Below are 18,503 nucleotides of genomic sequence, written 5' to 3' on the forward strand. Positions count from 1 at the left end.
ACGTAGGTTTACTGTTTATCAAAATTTCTTTGTTATAAATTCATTGATCTGACTACAAGTTACACTTTTATAAAAATTTTCATCATATAAAACTTATTCCAAAATACATTAATTGCAAGGCACTTTTTTTCTTTACAACCATAAAAATATTGATTTAAAAATCAATTTTAAAATGAGAGAAAATATGGCTAAAATTTTAGGCCAAAATTGTTCAAATTAGGCACCCTTAAAAAAGGGCATAAAATAAAATTTAATGAACTTTATTTTAATAAAAATACAGTATTTTGTAAGTTAAAATAAATATATACATATTTTACAGTATAATTTAACCCTTAAATTTTGATGTGATGCAAGATTCATAAATGCAAAGTAATGGTACACAGGAAAAAAGGGATAGGACAATGGACAATAAATTCAATTTTACTGACTAATCACTCTTAAAAATCAGATTTATGTAGAAAAATAGCGGCATTATGCGCTAGTCCCCAAAGTCTCAAATAATAGACAAAATAATAAAAGTTGTTTTGGTTCTAGTACCCAAAGTCCAGGACATTTAAAAAAATGAATATTTGATTTATTGTCCCATGCCTATATCCCTGAAAGGTAGATATATATAAATATGAGATATCAAACACAAAATAGCACAAATAGTTCATAGATAAAATTTATATATGTACATGATTCAAATCACAAGTTAATCACTCATATAGTTACAAGGTTATATAAAAGTAAGAAAATAGAAAGTTTTTTTTCTAGTATGGCTTCAAACCGATTAATATCCGATGGGTTAGAACCGGTTCTCAGCCATACGAAAAAAAATCATGTATCGTATTACAGACAAATTTCTACGAATAATTGAAAAAAATCATAAAATTAATACCAGTTTTGCTGACAAAACTAGCTCTAATCTTAAAATTTTTAATTTTACTATCCGCGAAAAGCTGTCGATAATACGATGCGATAGATAACTATTACAATATTTGGCTCTTTAATTAGAGTTATAATTAAAATAGGACGAAAAAATTAATTGTAATAAAGAACAAGATAAAGAAAAAGAATTTGAGGTGCGTGCAAAAAAAGAATTTGTAGGTAGACTCAACGTTTTCTTTCTTTGAGGGGGTGGGGGGGGGAGGGTAAAGGGGTTAATATAATGTATTTAAAAAATGTTTAGGGGGATAAAAACACCTCTTTACCCTCAAAATTCGACGTCTTTGGGTAGACTCTTTCACGTTTAGCAAGATTCTTTTCAAAAAAAAAAACATTTTAAGTTTATTCCCAAAATTTACAAGTTTCTTTTTCATAAAAGTATTTGGTCTCTATCGCCCCCAGAATTTAAGGATGATATTGACCCCACATCCCCCATCAAATACCTTTACAACAAATCCTCCTTTAAAAAAATGCAATATCGACCATAAATGCTATTAAAAATGCTGTGCTTGTGACTTTTAATTGTAAATTTTTCAGAAATTTTGTATCACAAAAGGTAGGTATAAAATTAGATAAATACAAAACTAGCCAAATGCACTGGGACAGATACAAAATCATTGGGTAAATAATATTACATTATAGCTTAGAATCCGATTAATATCCGCTGGATTAGAACTGGTTCTCAGCCATACATAAAAATCATGTTTATCATCGTATTACAGACAATTTTCAACGGATATTAAAATAAAATCATAAAATTAATGACAGTTTTGTTAACCCGAGCATTAAGCACATCGGAGCTAAAAAAATTGGTTTTAATCTTATATTTTTTTATTTTAATAATCACGGAAAGATGTCTATAATACGATGCGATAAACATCTATCATATATTAAATGACAATAATATATTAGTAGACTAGAAGAACACATAATGTAGATTCTTCTTTTTTATCATATTTACAAAACAAGTTAACAATCACATTTATAAGTTATTTTATCTCCATATCAAAATATTTTGTTATAAATTAAAGTAAAAAAAAGTATTAAGCAGTTTTGTTATGCATTGAATGTTGAAAAAATGGTGTTAATGATTACAAAATGAAATTAGTAGACAGAGAGACTTGATAACTGGGATCTAGTGCAGTCAACGTAAAATATTCCTGGTAACGATTATCTCCAAAATTATATTAACTTTAAAAGCTTCTACCGGCCAAACAACTGAACGTGTAACACATTATGCCCCCACCCCACATCGCGATAAGCGGCAAAAGAAGGTAATGGCTATTCCAGATAATTTGCAGGCCTCTTTTTGTCGGTTAAAATTTTGTGCAAAAATAATATATTATATATATGTTCAGCCGTTTAGCCGCTAGCAGCCTATAAAGTTCATAGATTTTCCATTACCAGGAACAGTTTACGTGAACTACACTATATCCTATTTATATATAGGAGATAATTCTTTAAAGCTTAGGGATATGACCTGATTTTTACAATCAGAAACTGACAAAATCTTCATGCAAATTTCTATCAAATTTAGGATTTATAAGAAAAAATTTATATAAGTAAACACTCTAAAAATATATACAAATGAAATTATAACTTAAGATTACATACTTAGATAGATAGAACAACCTTCAAAGCTTTGAAAAGTTTTACTATAGAAAATCATAGTGATTATTCATAAAAATACAACCATTAAAAAAATATGCATAAGTAACATCCATGATTAGCGAAGCACAAAAAACATGTATGGACAAACAAATTGATTTATAGAGCAGAAAATCACGAAACCTTTATAATAAAGTAATTTTTCATGTCTTTTGAAGAATGAAAGATATACATTAGGGTGGGTCGATTTTGGACATTTTTTTTCTGAGGCCAAAGCGGGGATCTGCACTCAATTTATATAGATATAATACACCTCTGGATGATTTAAAATTTATCCTAAGTCTTAAAACCGCTGACGACCAGACATTCAATTGTATAGCTATTTGTAAATAGGAGTCAAAAATTTATTGAATCAGAACTATGGCTTCATGGTGCTCCCTTGAAATGCCTTGAGGAGCGGAGTCAGGAACTTTTGTCCGTTTAAAAAAATCTCGTTCCTAGCCTGAGAAAATCTAAAAAACCTCTACAAATTGGACAATTCTCAATAAACCTTAAATTTTTTTGGTTTTTTAGTGATTTCTAAGGCTAGGAACGAGATATTTTGAAACGTACAAAAGTTCCTGATTCAGCTCCTCAAGGCCTTTCCAGGGAGCACCATGAAGCCATAGTTCTGATTCAAAAAAAATTTGAATGTCGTCTTTGCATACAAATAAGTAATGAATCATATTTTTAAGTGGTCGTGTTCTAAAACTCAATTTTTTAAAATTCTTTTTCGGTCAGAAATGTTTTTAAGGTTAATTTTATCTGTTGCATATCCCCGCTTTGTCTAATTCCGATATGAACCCACCCTAATATACATATGGACAAAACAATGTATATATTGAAGATGCGCATACAATATAGGATTATCCACACAAAAATTCAGCTGTCTATCTTAAACAGCAGTCGAGAAAATAGCGTTACGAACCAACGTACAGACAAAGTGAACTTATTATAGAGTAGCTTCGCTACTAATTATGTGATGCTGCCATTAGATACCTAGCTAAATATTTTTTTTAAATGCTGAAAAATATAAAATTTTAATTTGGTCCTATAACAAATAGGTAATAGTTTAGTACAAATGTATTTTGCAATGAAAAAAACTATTCGGCACAAGATTCTTAGATTTTGAAAAGAGAGACAAATAAAAGCTGCTGTTGATATGAAATTTATTCAAGTCAAATCAGCTGTTCGCTTTTCTCAGCTGTTGTTATGCACATGTGACAGCTGATATATTTAGCTGATGCTAGCAGCTGTGGCAGCTTGCAATGCCACTGGAGAATCTGCAACACGAGGGGTGCTTTCCCTTCCTCTCTTGTGGAACCTCCAAATATGACAGCCGAGGGAGTTTTTGTTCCTAAAAACAAATTTAATATTTTTTTCTAGTATGGCTTCGTAGCCGATTAATATCCTCTGGATTAGATATGGTTCAAAGTAACACTGCAAAATCATGTGTAGTACCTGTTATATTATACACATTTTTTACAAATAATAAAATAAAACTCATAATGCTATACCTACTGGCTTTGTTAGTCCGGGCATCTGTCCCCTCAGGGGTAACAAAACTGGATTTTTTTTTTAATTTCATTATTCACGGAAAGCTGTCTATAACAACTATTCCCATGAATATTTTAATCTGTCCAATATAATTTGCGAAAGTAAATGGATGTGTGTGTTGCAGTGTGTAAATAAAGAAAATAATTACCTAAATGGCTTGCCACAGTATTTACAGTTCACCATATCAGACTTAGCCTTATGCATGTCCCTGTAAATATAAATTTAATTAGTATAGATGTATAATTCAAATAACTAACTGGCCCCGGTCTTGGGGACTTTTTTCGTCTGCTAGCATATTACTTCCTGCTCTTCTGTAGCGACTTGGCTGTACTAATATTTATTATGCTGTTAGCTGATATTAAAAGACCAAATTGAAAGTCAGCACAGGGTTCACGGAGTGGGGACATACAGTTATTTAAACCCGTTCCCCTCTATCGTTTTACTCTAATCCTATAAACAAAGTATTAAATGTTAATGTTCAAGAAATTGAACCGTGATATTTTGAAATAAATATATTTTCGCTAACAAAGTGTTTGGACCATGCAAACCAACTTTTTTTTGAGAAAAAAACGTAATTTAAATCCTATTTTAGGTTAAGTTAGGTTAAGTAAAGATTAGAAGAGCAAAGGTTAAACTATAATAAGTTTTTCTCGTATTCATTCGAATCCGGTGGATAGTAACCGGTTCACATCCATACGAAAAAACTATGTCTAGCATCGTATTATATACAGCTTTCTACGAACATAAAAATGTAAAATCATTAGATTATAACCAGTTTTTTTAGACACTGCCTTCGGCACCTCGAGGCTAAAAAAACTTTTAATCTTATAATTGAACATTAAATATCCGCGGAAAGCTGTTTATAATACGATGCGAGAAATAACTATTTCACATTCTAAATAAGGGAAAGGTGGCCTTTGTTTTTAGTGGACAAGAAATTTGGTTGAGTTAAAGAACTAGGTATATATTTTTTGTTGTAAATGAATAATGAATGGTTGGTCTAAAATAAAGTAAAGACAGGCAGGTAAGGGAAGGTCTTAACCATCACACAGGCTTAACTCGCCACCATAAACAATAAGAACGTTCAGATAAAGGTCGTGCAATTAGAAGGTGCGTGAATGGATAAATAAAGTGGATATAAAAATGATGGATAAATATACATATTAGATATAAAAATACCTGATGTGCCTGGAGAGCGCGTGCCAAGAAAGTTTCTGGAAGCAATAAGGACAGGTTTTCTTCAGTCCCATTTCAGCCGGGGTCATACCTTAGGTAATAATTTTATAATTTTTAATTATATTTTGTATGCAGTTAATTATTAATTTTTATTCCCTTAATAAAATTAGGTATAAATTAAAATTATAATTTAAACTTTTTTTTGTTAGGTGTTATATTCTACATTTCAAATAAGTAACCATAAGCAAAAAATTTATAATTCAAGTTTTTTTTTAATTTAAGCCCCCTCTTTCCCTCTTTGAATGCAGGCTTTCTGCAGATCTGTTATGTTATGCAAGCGGATGCTTGCAGAATAATACTAATTGCCTTTGTAAAACGATGACGGACATCATTTGATTCTCTAATTAACACAAAAGTTTAAAAGACCTCTCTTTTCCTTTTTCAGTCTTTATTAATTCATGTATCTAACAACTTTCTATCTACTTGTACATTCAGCGACTATCTATCTATCTATCCTCCTGTTATTCTTTCTATCTATCTATTGTTTACCTGGTGGAATTTGAAGAAGGTTGCCATCAGTCTCATACTAAAGACAATAATAAATAATGTATTAGGAATAAATTCATTAAATTTGTACCTTGTAATTAGTTTCAATTTTTACATTTTATCTAGTGTTTTCATGTATAGGAATGAGATGCAAACAAATAAAAGTGAATATACGACCGTTTTCCAGAATGGTTAGTATGGTTTCGAAACCAATTACTATCCGCTGGATTAGAGCTGGGTTTCAGCCATACTGAAAATTTATGTTGGCATTGTAGTACAGACAATTTTCAATGAATAAAATAAAATTAATGATTAAATACCAAACAGTTTTGTTAACCCAGGCTTTTGCAACCTCGAATCTAACAAAACTGGTCTTAACCTTATATTTTTTATTTTAATATCCGCGGAAAGCTGTCTATAATACGATAAATATATAAATGAAATACAACAATATGAATGCTTGTTCTTAATCATTAATGTACCATTTGCCTAATTGTGGCAGGTGTTCTATTCTGTTTACCCAATAACAAGTTTAAGTCCAATTATAATGGTAATCATGCTAAATATGATTTTGGTAAAATAAAGAACATTTGAAAGTTGCATATAACACCTGAAATGATAAATTCATTTTTGTAACTAAACTAACTCTTCATAGGTGGTAGACAAGGCTTGCAAAGTAGATTTGTAAAAAAAAATTACTTTATCCATAGCTGCTTCTTGTGCCTTTATCTCATCCTCAGTCATCTCATAATCATCAAAGTCATCCTAGATAGATAATCCTTATAATAAAGTAACAGGATGTCTACTGTTTGTCTGTCTGTGTGTTAGTCTGTTTGTTATACCGAAGGATCTCGCTAACCGCTGAACCGATATGGTTCTCCTTTACAGGTTAGCTTCTCACAGTTCCTGGGAAGGTTTATAACTATTTTTTTTGGAGGGGGGGGGGGTACCACCACCCTCCCAAGAGAAATCGCCTCTATAAAAAAAAATCCCCCCTTCTCAAATGCCATTAGAGGCCTCTAGGGGCGTAGCCGCTAGTTATAAAGATAGAGGGAGAATTATTATAGATAGGTATTCAATCTTTAATAAATAGATCCATAAAAAGTTTATATATTATATATTAGCTACCTAGGTAAATATAATTTCTTAAAACTTTTCACTTAAAAACTAAACTAAGTTAGACTAAATAGGAATCAAAAGCATGCAGGTGTGTATATTCTGCATGGGATCCCCGGCTCAGGGGGGGGAAAAAAATAAAAAATACCTATGTGGTTGGAGGGAAAAAAAATGTAAAAATTAAGAAAACTGAAAACATTTTTTCCATTGTCCCCCCTCCTTGGTGGAAAAAAAACTAAAAAAATGTGTGGTAGGAGGGATAAAATAGAGTTCTTTAAATATTTTTCCATTTTCCCCCCTACTTGGTGAGAAAAAACTAGGGGGGAAAAAAATAAAAAATTTTGTAGCCGGGGAAAAAAAATAAATCTTGTGCAGAATATACACCCCTGAAAGCATGAAAGCCCTAGTTTTTAGGTAATAAAAAATATTCATAACTTACAGATCTCTATCATTTCAAAATTGTAAAGCTTACTACTTGATATTATAGATAGGATGAATATTAGAGTAAAACACTATAGAGGAAGGGGTTCAAAAACTGTACAGTATGTCTCCATCCCAAGAACCTTGCGCCGACTCTAAATTGGGTCTTTGAAAATCAATTAATAGTGTCGGGAATATCAACACAGCCAAGTAGAAGAAACAATTTGCTAACAGACGAAAAATGTCCTTGGAAAGGGGGGACAGGAAGTTAGCTGTATATACATACATCTATACCTACGCTACTATAGATCTGTTGAATTTTTGATTATAAATCATACCTCAAAGCTCTGTTCATCAATGACAGTGGGGGGTGGTGTAACCCCATTCTTGATAGCATCCACCATCTGTCCCTGGACAGCAACCTCGGGGGCGGGGTTACTCAAATGTCTCATGGCAGGGGCTGGAGGGGAAATTGCTAGGGCTCCCAACAGGTCTTCTGATTTAAATCTAGAATTTTATTAAAAATTATTAGATATTTTGTTTCTTTTATTACCTTACACAGTTTTAGAGTTCATGGTAAGAGTTTACCATCATAGCCACCGAAGAATTGATAATATCTTTGTATAGTAAGGGCCAACAAAACGGAAATGAATCCAACTACTATTCATTTTACTATCAGTAGATTTTATTGTTGCGTAATTACCATATGAAGAATATACTTGTATTTATAGGATTTTAGGTATTATAGAGATGACTCGCTTACAATTTTACTTTGTTAAATAAATTATAGGACAATTTTAACATGTCTCAATTAAGGAAAAGATCTAACCGTTACGGATGGACACTAATTTATATGGAAAAGCTTCGCTTTAAAAAACTCACCCATTAATAGTCTCTTTGTTAGTTTTGATCTTTGTAAATTCCTCCTGTACACCATTCTGGTGGGGTGTGGGTCTTTGGCTTTCTTCAGTCAGTCCTATACAAAATATTAAACATTAACAGAATGAGTGTATGATACAGGGTGGGGAAAAACCCAGGGTTTTTTTAAAAAGCCCAACCCAACCCGTAAAAACCCTTAAAACCCTGGGTTTTTATGGGTTTTTTAGGGTTTTATTGGGTTTTTTCATTTAGGAGTCAAATACATTTGATATATTGATGAAATATTAATGTTTATGTTGTTGTAGGTAAAAGGTAAGCAAGATTTCACAATAAACAAGATAGATAATGAAGAAAGCTGGCATTCCGATCATTTAGCAATGGTGCAAACAATATTCTATTAGGGGGGAGGGGAGGTTAAAAGCTTCAAAACATGGAACCTACTCCTCTATTCTTAAGCTGTCAACCCCCCCCCCCCCCCTCCCAGAAATTATTAAGGTCTTTTCCTTTTTACATCCCCCTAATAAAACCCTCTGCACGCCACTGTAACTATTTCCTTTCATAAATTGTTATGATTTAGTTTAAAAAATCAATTATGATTATGTAATTTACACAATTTATATATCATCAGTTTAGTAGCAAAGCGTTTTCTGAAATTAAGTTTTGAGAGAAAGTAATTTCATAAACATTTGAACAATAAGTAGAGCATCATTTATATAATGACTTCATATTTTTTGTTTTTTAGGTAAAATTTGCTTTAAAATGTTATTAGATCCTAGTCTTTGAGTAAATATAGATTTAATTTGTAAATTTTAACGTGAGATTTCAATGGTTTTTTCAAAAACCCAAAAAACCTTGGGTTTTTTTTCAATGGGTTTTTAAAAAAACCCTGGGTGGGTTTTCTTGGGTGGGTTTTTTGTATGCCCACCCTGAGTGTATCACACACCTACCTGGCCCAAGTGGTGGATACCATTTCGTATACTAGCAAAATTACTTTCTATTAATTTTTAGGGACTTAGCTGTGTTTCCGACATTATCGTATCTCAAAGACCCAATACAAAATCGGGACAGGGTCCCCCCGCTGTGGTCAGAAATACATAAAGCTGATGCCCCCTCTATTCTTTTCTTCAATATTTAAAGTGGCATTGAAATCAGAGATATTAAAGGATAAGACAGACAATAATACATCCTCAATGATGATAAAGCAAAGCAACCCGTCAGCAGATTAAGATTATTGGTTGGAAAGCTTGGAAACTAGTAGTTTGGAACCATCCAATCACATTTTGATGAAAGTACACAAAGTTTTTGGCCCAACGAACCAGATAACTTTAGGTACCAGCCATATAAGTACGTCCAAAAAAAATTGATTTTAACACAAAAAAAAGTTATATTACCTCCTTCTAACCTTTGAAACCCGACATTTTACCCCCCTCAAATTAAAAGCTTGAACGTCCCTGAATAGTTACCTTTGATTTTCAGGCTTTCAGCTGCAATAAGGAAGGAGGTGAGGGCTCCTTGGTCTATGCTAACTTCTCCATTATAGATAAACTCTATGATTCCTTTCAAATCTGCATATTTCATATCCTAAATAAAGATATAGGTATTAAAAAATAGGAAATTTCGTGGATATAAAGGAACAGGATGACTATCAATCTCGAAGGATTTCGCTAACAGCTGAACCGATATCTTTTACAATGTAGACTAATCTCGTATAGTTCCCGGGAAGGTTTACAACTATTTTGGGGAGGGGGCCACTACCCTCCTTGGAGAAATCGCAAATTGAAAAAATGACCCCTAACAGAAATTGTTTTCCTTTTTCTCTCAAAAATTTAAATTGAAAATGGGGACTGTACTTATGAAAATTACCTTAAGAAAAACAACAGGTTGTTGCCAGGGCTGTACAGTAGACCGACTCAGAATTACCACTTTTTTTGAAATTCAATGGGCGCGCTATTTCAACCCATTCCTTTTATGATATAAAGACCAATGATACCAAAAAAAGTGTTCTGGTAGCTTTTTTTCAGCAATATGTCAAATTCGATTTTCATAAAAAAGGGGAAGGTTCCCCCCTGGGGGTGAAATTTTTTTTTCTTTCAAACCATGGCTTTATACACCTTCCTGGATTCGTCTTGAAGAGTACATTAAGGATCAAAAACGATTTTAAAATATTTTGATCATAGCAAGAGCTATTCTCAAAAAACTAACAATTTTGGCCATTTTAGCAAAATCAGGTGATTTTGACGGTTATTTGAGGATAACTTTTTCTGGGATCAATATTTTTAAAAAACGTTTTTTGATTCATAATGTACTCTTCAAGACGAATTCAGGAAGGTGTATAAAGCCATGGTTTGAAAGAAAAAAAATTTTCACCCCCAGGGGGGAACCTTCCCCTTTTTTATGAAATTCGAATTTGACATATTGCTGAAAAAATAGTCTGAGAACACTTTTAAAGGTATCAATAGTCTTATATTTATGAAGAGAATGGGTTAAAATAGCGCGCCAAAAAATTTTGCATCTTGAGTCGGCCTACTGTACAGATGAAAATTACCTTAAGAAAAACAACAGGTTGTTGCCAGGGCTGTACAGATGAAAATTACCTTAAGAAAAACAACAGGTTGTTGACAGGGCTGTACAGATGAAAATTACCTTAAGAAAAACAACAGGTTGTTGCCAGGGCTGTACAGATGAAAATTACCTTAAGAAAAACTACAGGTTGTTGCCAGAGATGGGTTTTTTAAAGATGCCGCGTTTTTTCGACAATTTTTTAGACATTGATTGATTGAACGAAGACGATGGGATTTCAACACAGAGTATACAACATAAGAATTCAAATATTAAAATGTCTAATACAACTTAAATCCATTTTCGCTGCATATTTATTAATGCATCTTTTTAGAGATGTGTTAGACATTATACAAATGGCTAAAATAATAATTTAAAATTTTGAATTCTCAAGTTGATTACTCTGTTAAAATCGTACGGGGCATTGATCTTCAAGATGGAATAAGGTTTTTAACAGGGTATACAACTTGAGAATTCAAAATTTTAAATTATTATTTTAGCCATTTGTATAATGTCTAACACAGCTCTAAAAAGATGCATTAATAAATATGCAACGAAAATGGATTTAAGTTGTATTAGACATTTTAAATATTTGAATTCTTACAAATGGCTAAAATAATAATTTTAAAATTTTGAATTCTTATGTTGTATACTCTGTGTTGAAATTTCATCGTCTTCGTTCATTCAATCAATGTCAAAAAAATTGTCGAAAAAACGCGGCATCTTTCAAAAACCCATCTCAGGGCTGTACAAATGAAAATTACCTTAAGAAAAACTACAGGTTGTTGCCAGGGCTGTACAGATGAAAAAGCTTTCCTAAAGAATCCAGAACAGGCTGTCAGTATCAACCTGTGCGCTTTTATTGTCTGGTCCTAGAACAGTAAACTGTTAAATGTAAAAGTACTACTATAAAAAGAATCGAAGTACAAAAATAATCGTGGATGGACAAACGGACAGAGCGAATCATAAACTAATAGAAAATAAAAATAAAATAACGCCGGGAAATTTTGTGTATCATCATCATTCACATCAACTTATCGGACATTGTCTTATCCCTTTAGATCTTTGGATACTATACCTGGGCTGTTAATGTTACATCACAGAGCTGTTCATTTTCCAGGAGTTCTTTGAACACCGAGGTCATGTTCGTGGAATAATTGTTCCATTTTAAACAAAATTGTTGTTCGTCTTCGACCATGGTACTCTGAAAGAATAATGGATATATGATTACTTGGATATTACACCAGATTTTCATGTTCTCTAATAAAGTGAAACTTGCAGCGGGATATAATAACGATTTCCTTCTTCCACCCATCCCCCCTCCTCCTAATGAATGAACAAACTGCCCAATAAAAGAGTTCCATGTTCCCAAGTTAAATTGACAATTTTTCCTCTGTCATAACATCCACGTATATTATTTTATGGCAGGTGTTCAATAATTTCATACAATTTTGTATCAAGGTAAGGATAGATTTGCCTATATTCATGTTATAAATTGAAGAAAGAAATCAAGAAAGGAAAAGAGAGAAAGAAGTTCAAAGTGATCAGGTAGAAAATATACATCACTAAATAAAAAATTTATATTTGGATTAATATTCAATAGGTATTTATCAAAGATAGTAGGTAGGTAATCAATTGTTATTTTATATTTATTAATTTTAAAATTTTTGTGTTGAATATGGTATTTTAATGTACTTGGATGAAATACAACCAATGGATGATAAAGATTACTTTGGATATGAACATTACAACATCCTTATATAAAAGTAACAGGATGTACGTGTACGTCTGTAACTTAAGATCTCACTAACCACCCCTTCAATATGGTTCTCCTTTAGAGGGTAGCATCTCGACATAGGTTCTGGGTAGGTTTATAACTTCAAAATCGATAGGACAATTCTAACATGTATTAATTAACAAAAAGAGCTAACCATTATGGACGGACGGACCGACCTGATCACAAAAAAGATTCGCTTTATAAAAAAAAAAGTATGGTGAAATAAGAATACAAACCTTATCAATACCAATCAAATGCGATAAAATTTTTAAAAATAGTCCTACATAAGAAATTAGAAAGCCAAGATATATTTTCACATTTAATTATTTATACCTTAGACAACGTATTCCATCTGACCCAGTCTTTGAATACAGAATCATACATTTTGATATTATTATTGGTCCTAACTCCATCCATACCAAAAAGAAACTGAGCGGATTTTGTTAGACAATTTTATCTCCTACTGGTATTTTACAACATTGGACAAACTTGTTTCATGTAGAATAGACTACGCAAAAAAAAGTAAGCAAAAATATCAGGGATCTAAAGGGATAAGACAATGGTCGATAAATTGATGATTCACAAGATTACCCTCGTGTAGACTACAATTAGTGGTTGAAACGCTTGGACACTGATCTTAATGAACCAACCAATTGAAATTCAATAAATGTTCTCGACGAATACAAAAATATTTGTATAGAACTTTGGGGACTATTGTAATAGTCGGCCCAATGTCCCCTCCCTCCCTGAAAATATAAATATAATTGGTACCTAACAAATTGACGTATACCAATATGTTTATAGTTTCTTTCTTAGCCCGCATTTAACCTAACATAACCTAAAATAAAAATGAATAACCATTCTTTTTTTTCAAATAGTTTGCTTAAGGTCGATTTTTGGTTTCATGGAAATTCCCTAGACCTATGAGAAGCTTTACTGTTGAGAAGAACAAAATTGGTTCAACGGTTAAAGAGATCCTTCGCTATACACACTTACAGACATCCCGTTACTTTTATATTAGGATCTCTTATCACCTTTAAGGTCGTATTTATTATTTTTAACATTTTTTGTACGACGCAGTCTCGCTCATGGATCTACAACCATACCTAATCAGTTAAAAACAAGGATGACAACTTGACAAGCCTTCTATCTTAAATAGCAGCTGAGAAAATCACATGTTCACAATAACGTTACAGACTAACGGACGGACGGACAAATGTTTTAAAATTTTGGGGAAACACATGATACGCGCTTAACTCTACTGGTTGAAGATGTACAAATAAAACCATTGCGCAACTACTATCATCACAAGAATGGATATATTATTACTTGGATGTTGCACAACATTTTCATCCAGTTGTTAAAATAACGAACCTTCCATCCATCTACTCCCCTCCTACTGTATGAACAAACTAACCAATAAATTAGGTCCATATTAGCAACATAAATTGACGACAATTTTCCCCTGACAATATATCTACATATACTACATCCATTATCACAAGTTTTATCCCAGAGAAAAAGGAAGATGGAAAATTTCATGAATATAGGTTAACTTAACAGGGATAATCATGATCACAAGTAGCGCAACAATGAAACAATGTCTTGGAACAGCAACCTGTAATAAACCAGAAATGCCAAAGAAAATCTTGTGATATATAATACCTACCTATAATAATAAAATAATAGATACAGAAAAAAATCCAAGATTAGATTACCTACCTAGTATGAGTTTATAACCATAGGTATTCCTAATCATTCAAAGATTAATTTTTACTTTCAAATATCAAGTTCATATTACCTTTATATGAAAACTTTTTAAATAGTTATTTATCGCATTGTATTATAAACGGCTTACCGCAGATATTAGAATAAAGAAATATAAAATTTAAACCAGTTTTGTTAACCTAAGGCCCTGCTTAACAAACCTGGTTTTAATTTTATAATTTTTATTTTAATATTCGTTGATAATTGTATGTAATAAAGTGCTATACATATTTTTTCTCTGAGAACCGCTTCCAATTTACATTTCCCTCTATTCATTGAAATTTCAAGTCTTCTTACTATAAATAGTTTCTTATCTTGTTTGGAAAAGAATAAATTATAACCCAAAAACATTATAGAAGGCCCCAACAAAAAAGATAGGTACCAGGCCTCATTACATAAAACTGAAAGGTACTTGTATAAAAAGATAGATGATATAATATTAATAAGCTTAGTACTGTGAAAAATACTCAGTTCTACTCAGGGATCTAAAGGGATAAGACAATGTCCAATAAAATTATGTATATCCCAAATAATAATTCACAAAACTACCCCTTCCGTATATTACAATTAGTGGTTAAAACGTTTGGACACTCAACTTAATGAACCAACCTATCAAAATTCAATATAAGGACACTCAACTTAATGAACCAACCTATCAAAATTCAATATAAGGACACTCAACTTAATGAACCAACCTATCAAAATTCAATATAAGGACACTCAACTTAATGAACCAACCTATCAAAATTCAATATTAGTCCCCAAATTTGTTGAGCCAACGAATAAGAAAACGTTGGAGACTGGTGTAATAAACAGCCCAATGTCTCCACCCTCCCTGAATATTAATAATCCTATGAAAAATACTTAGTACCACTACGCAAAATGTTTTGGAATTCCCCGCTAAAGAAACAGGATTTTTCACTAGGTAACTAAGTTACACATTCTTGGACATTACAATACAGAAAGAATTTATGGTCCGATGATTTTAAACACAATTTTAGTGGGTTAGCTGGTACTTGGTTCGAATCTTGGTCAAATAACAATGTCTTTAGGTATATAAAAGTAACCGGATGTCTATTTATGTGTTTGTAAGGAAGGATCTCGTTAAATGCTTTACCGATATGATTCTCCTTTACTCTGTAGCTTCTCATAGGGCCTAGAAAAGTTTAAACTATTTTGGGAAAAAATGCCCCCCCCCCAAAAAAAAAAAATAAAAAATTGAATAATCGGGGAGGTCTCTAGGGTCGAAGCAGCTGGTACAAATTAACATAGTAACAAAAAATTATACTTAAAATGAAAGAATGTAAGAATTAAAGAAGTGGAAATCACACAACTAAAGCTCAAAAATCCCCGATTGCACAATCAATGGAAAATCTGCATAGATAAGAAACATAATTTTTGTGCTAGATATGTGCTATGAAAAACTAAAATAGATAGGTAGGTAAATAGCTGAATTAATAAATCTAAAGAATCTTTTATGTTAGTCCATATGTATTAAAGGGGTAAATGTTAAAATACATGAAAACTTAAATTTAGTATTGTCTTAAACGTCATAGAATGTCTTGAAATTTTTTATGATACTTTACGCAAAAAAAATTAAAACCAATGAAAACTAGCCTAGATACGCAAAATTTTATACAGACAGACACTCATATAGCATACTACTTAGGCAGATATATATCCAATTATTCCATAGAACGCAGATAATTTTAACTCCCAAAAATTGAGAACACAATGAAAATCGGCTAAGATATGCAAAAAGTAAAAAAAAAGTACAACTAACATAGACAAAAATTTTCGAGACAGTTATACCTAGAAAAACCTTGGACCAATACAAATAGCGAAAAATATGATTAGCTGAAAAGCAAAAACTACTTATGCAAAAAAAAATATATTTAAAAATATTTTTCTTGATAGATAGGTAGGTTTGGCTTATTATTAGGTCATATATGCGCCAAAAAAATACATTTTATTTGGTGGGAGTTTCTCAATATCAGAATTTTTCAGGGAAAGATGATGATACATTGCAATGGTTTGTTTTTTTACACTATTCAACAAAGTTTAATAATAACGGTTTCTTCTTCGTTGGCTTAACAAATGTAGGGACTTTCATTGTGTTATGGTTAGTTGGTTCATTAAGTTGGCGCATAAAATTTCCAACCACTAAATATAATCAACAGAAAGGCTAATTTTGTGCATCATCTTTGGGGATGTACATCAATTTAATGGCCATTATCTTATTCATTTCAATCGAATCCCTGGATTTTTTATTTAAATAAGACAAACTAGAACGATGTCTGTCTGTTCGAATGATGCTTTAGACCTCGATAACCGCTGGACCGTATGTGCTCTGCTTTTCAGGGAATATCCGGGTACATGAAAAGACTTTGGCTATTTTCGCCCCCATTCCCTTTACTTTAAGAATTATGATTGGCAGATATAACAAATCCTTATATTAAAAGTTTTTGTGCCGAAGGATCTAGCTAATAACTTGACCAATATGGTTATCCTTTACAATGTAGCTTATCATAGACCATTTTTGAGGGAGATTACCACACCACCACTATCCGGCCAAAGAGAATAGATGAACGCACGGACTTTCTGGTATCGATTATAGAGCTGATACGCTTTCTAAATTCTTATATTTAACTCTGAATTTCCAAGATATAATTTATTCATTCTTAAGAATTGTTTTAATTCATTATTTTAAAATGTTAATCTTAAGGAAGTATAAAATAAGGATGACAACATACCTATAAGTAGAGATGCACAAAAATCATAAACGGACATACGTACGTAAAAAGTGACTTTAAAAGGCAAATGTTCTTGGCTCATACGTATCTAGAATAAAATAGAAAACTACAATATCTTTCACATATGTTTTAATATTTTTTAAAGCATTACTGAAAGACCTACGTACAAATTATACAAGATAAAATAAATTCTACAAAATAATCACAAAAAAAGTCAGCCGTTTTCTTGAATAGCATTAGTGAAAATCACGTTTCCACCTAAAAGTATCTTACTGACAGATGAACAGAATATTAGGGTAGCTTTTAATTTAATAACTATAAATCTATTAGATTATATTAACACGTAATCACTTTTTTATATATCTCTTAACAAAAACACACAGTGCTAAAAACACACAATTTTCTAATACTAAAAAACTTTCCAAAATTCACGGAAAGACTGCTTGGAAAAATGCGTGCCGGGTCGTTTTTTTTTCAACTTTCATTGCACTCAATCAAAAATAGGGAGTTTTCGCTGCTTTAACTATGGAAATCTGATATATTTTCACTCTATCTATTATCTATCTATTTAGTTTAGAAGCAGAAGGGCTGGGAAAGTTTGTTTTCCTTCTTCCCAGATTTTCTCTGTCTGCTCATCACAGCAAAATCAACTGATTAGCCGTCATAGACAAACTATTTGTGTCGCCTTTAGATCGGATATTTTCATCTATTTAAAAAAATTATTTTTTCATCAAACGGTTTTAAAATAGTGTTCTAATACCAACCAATCATTTTTTATATTAAAAAATATCTTATTTTTTGTCTATGACGCATAGATACGCCAATCGACGATGATTTCTTTCGTGTAATGAAACTTATCAGAAAAGAGGAAGGGAGATCTTTCCTCTTGGAGAAAAATACTTGAACCGGTTCTTAATATCTTTTCCACATATGCAAGTATAGTAGTGTATTGTATAGCTTGCTGCTAGCAATGGATATAAAATATACATGGATTTGGATATTATGACAAGGGAAAAATTGGGAAAGTTGCAAACATGGATTTGATTTATAATTGGTCAGTTCGTTTATCCAATAGGAAGGGATGTGGCAAAGGGGGTCTATGTATTGTATTGGTATCTAGCCCGCTACAAGTTTTACTTTATTAAAGAACAGATCATGAAAATCTGGTGTATAACATCCAAGTAATAATATATCCATTCTGTTAACTATAAAGTAAACAAATGTTTTCCAACACTTTCTTTCTACTCTTTAATATTACATATCTTATAATAAGCGAGACTTTTCTTGAATTGGTTTGTGTTACTTTAGAAGACATATGAACTTAGTGCATTTAAAAATAATAGTTGCCTCACTTCTACCCTATGAGCTATAGTGCCCAG

General features: G+C 31.9%; 1 protein-coding gene across 1 annotated transcript; it reads right to left on the minus strand.

Moving 5' to 3' along the window:
* Positions 1-73: 73 nt before the first annotated feature.
* LOC145328108 (uncharacterized) lies at positions 74-13,077 on the minus strand. Its single transcript, XM_080171681.1, has 11 exons — positions 12,938-13,077; positions 11,906-12,031; positions 11,592-11,699; positions 9,732-9,849; positions 8,272-8,365; positions 7,728-7,896; positions 6,553-6,618; positions 5,857-5,893; positions 5,311-5,398; positions 4,280-4,339; positions 74-3,931 (listed from the first exon to the last, which is right to left on the minus strand). The coding sequence occupies exons 1-11, from the start codon at positions 13,019-13,021 to the stop codon at positions 3,811-3,813; spliced, it is 1,071 nt and encodes a 356-aa protein (XP_080027807.1). The 5' UTR covers positions 13,022-13,077; the 3' UTR covers positions 74-3,810.
* Between the last annotated feature and the right edge of the window lie 5,426 nt (positions 13,078-18,503).

The sequence above is a fragment of the Acartia tonsa genome, chromosome 9, assembly GCF_053477335.1.
Source record: "Acartia tonsa isolate MP-2025a chromosome 9, ASM5347733v1, whole genome shotgun sequence".
Classification (NCBI taxonomy): Eukaryota; Metazoa; Arthropoda; class Copepoda; order Calanoida; family Acartiidae; genus Acartia; species Acartia tonsa.

Bases quoted from the DNA above. Each gene is read 5' to 3' on its own strand.
- LOC145328108 (XM_080171681.1), bottom strand. From the start codon at position 13,021: ATGGATGGAGTTAGGACCAATAATAATATCAAAATGTATGATTCTGTA. The intron at 6,619-7,727 runs GTATGATTTATA...TTATCTATCTAG, and splicing joins TTGATGAACAGAGCTTTGAG to GATGACTTTGATGATTATGA. The intron at 4,340-5,310 runs GTATTTTTATAT...TTATATTTACAG, and splicing joins GCGCTCTCCAGGCACATCAG to GGACATGCATAAGGCTAAGT.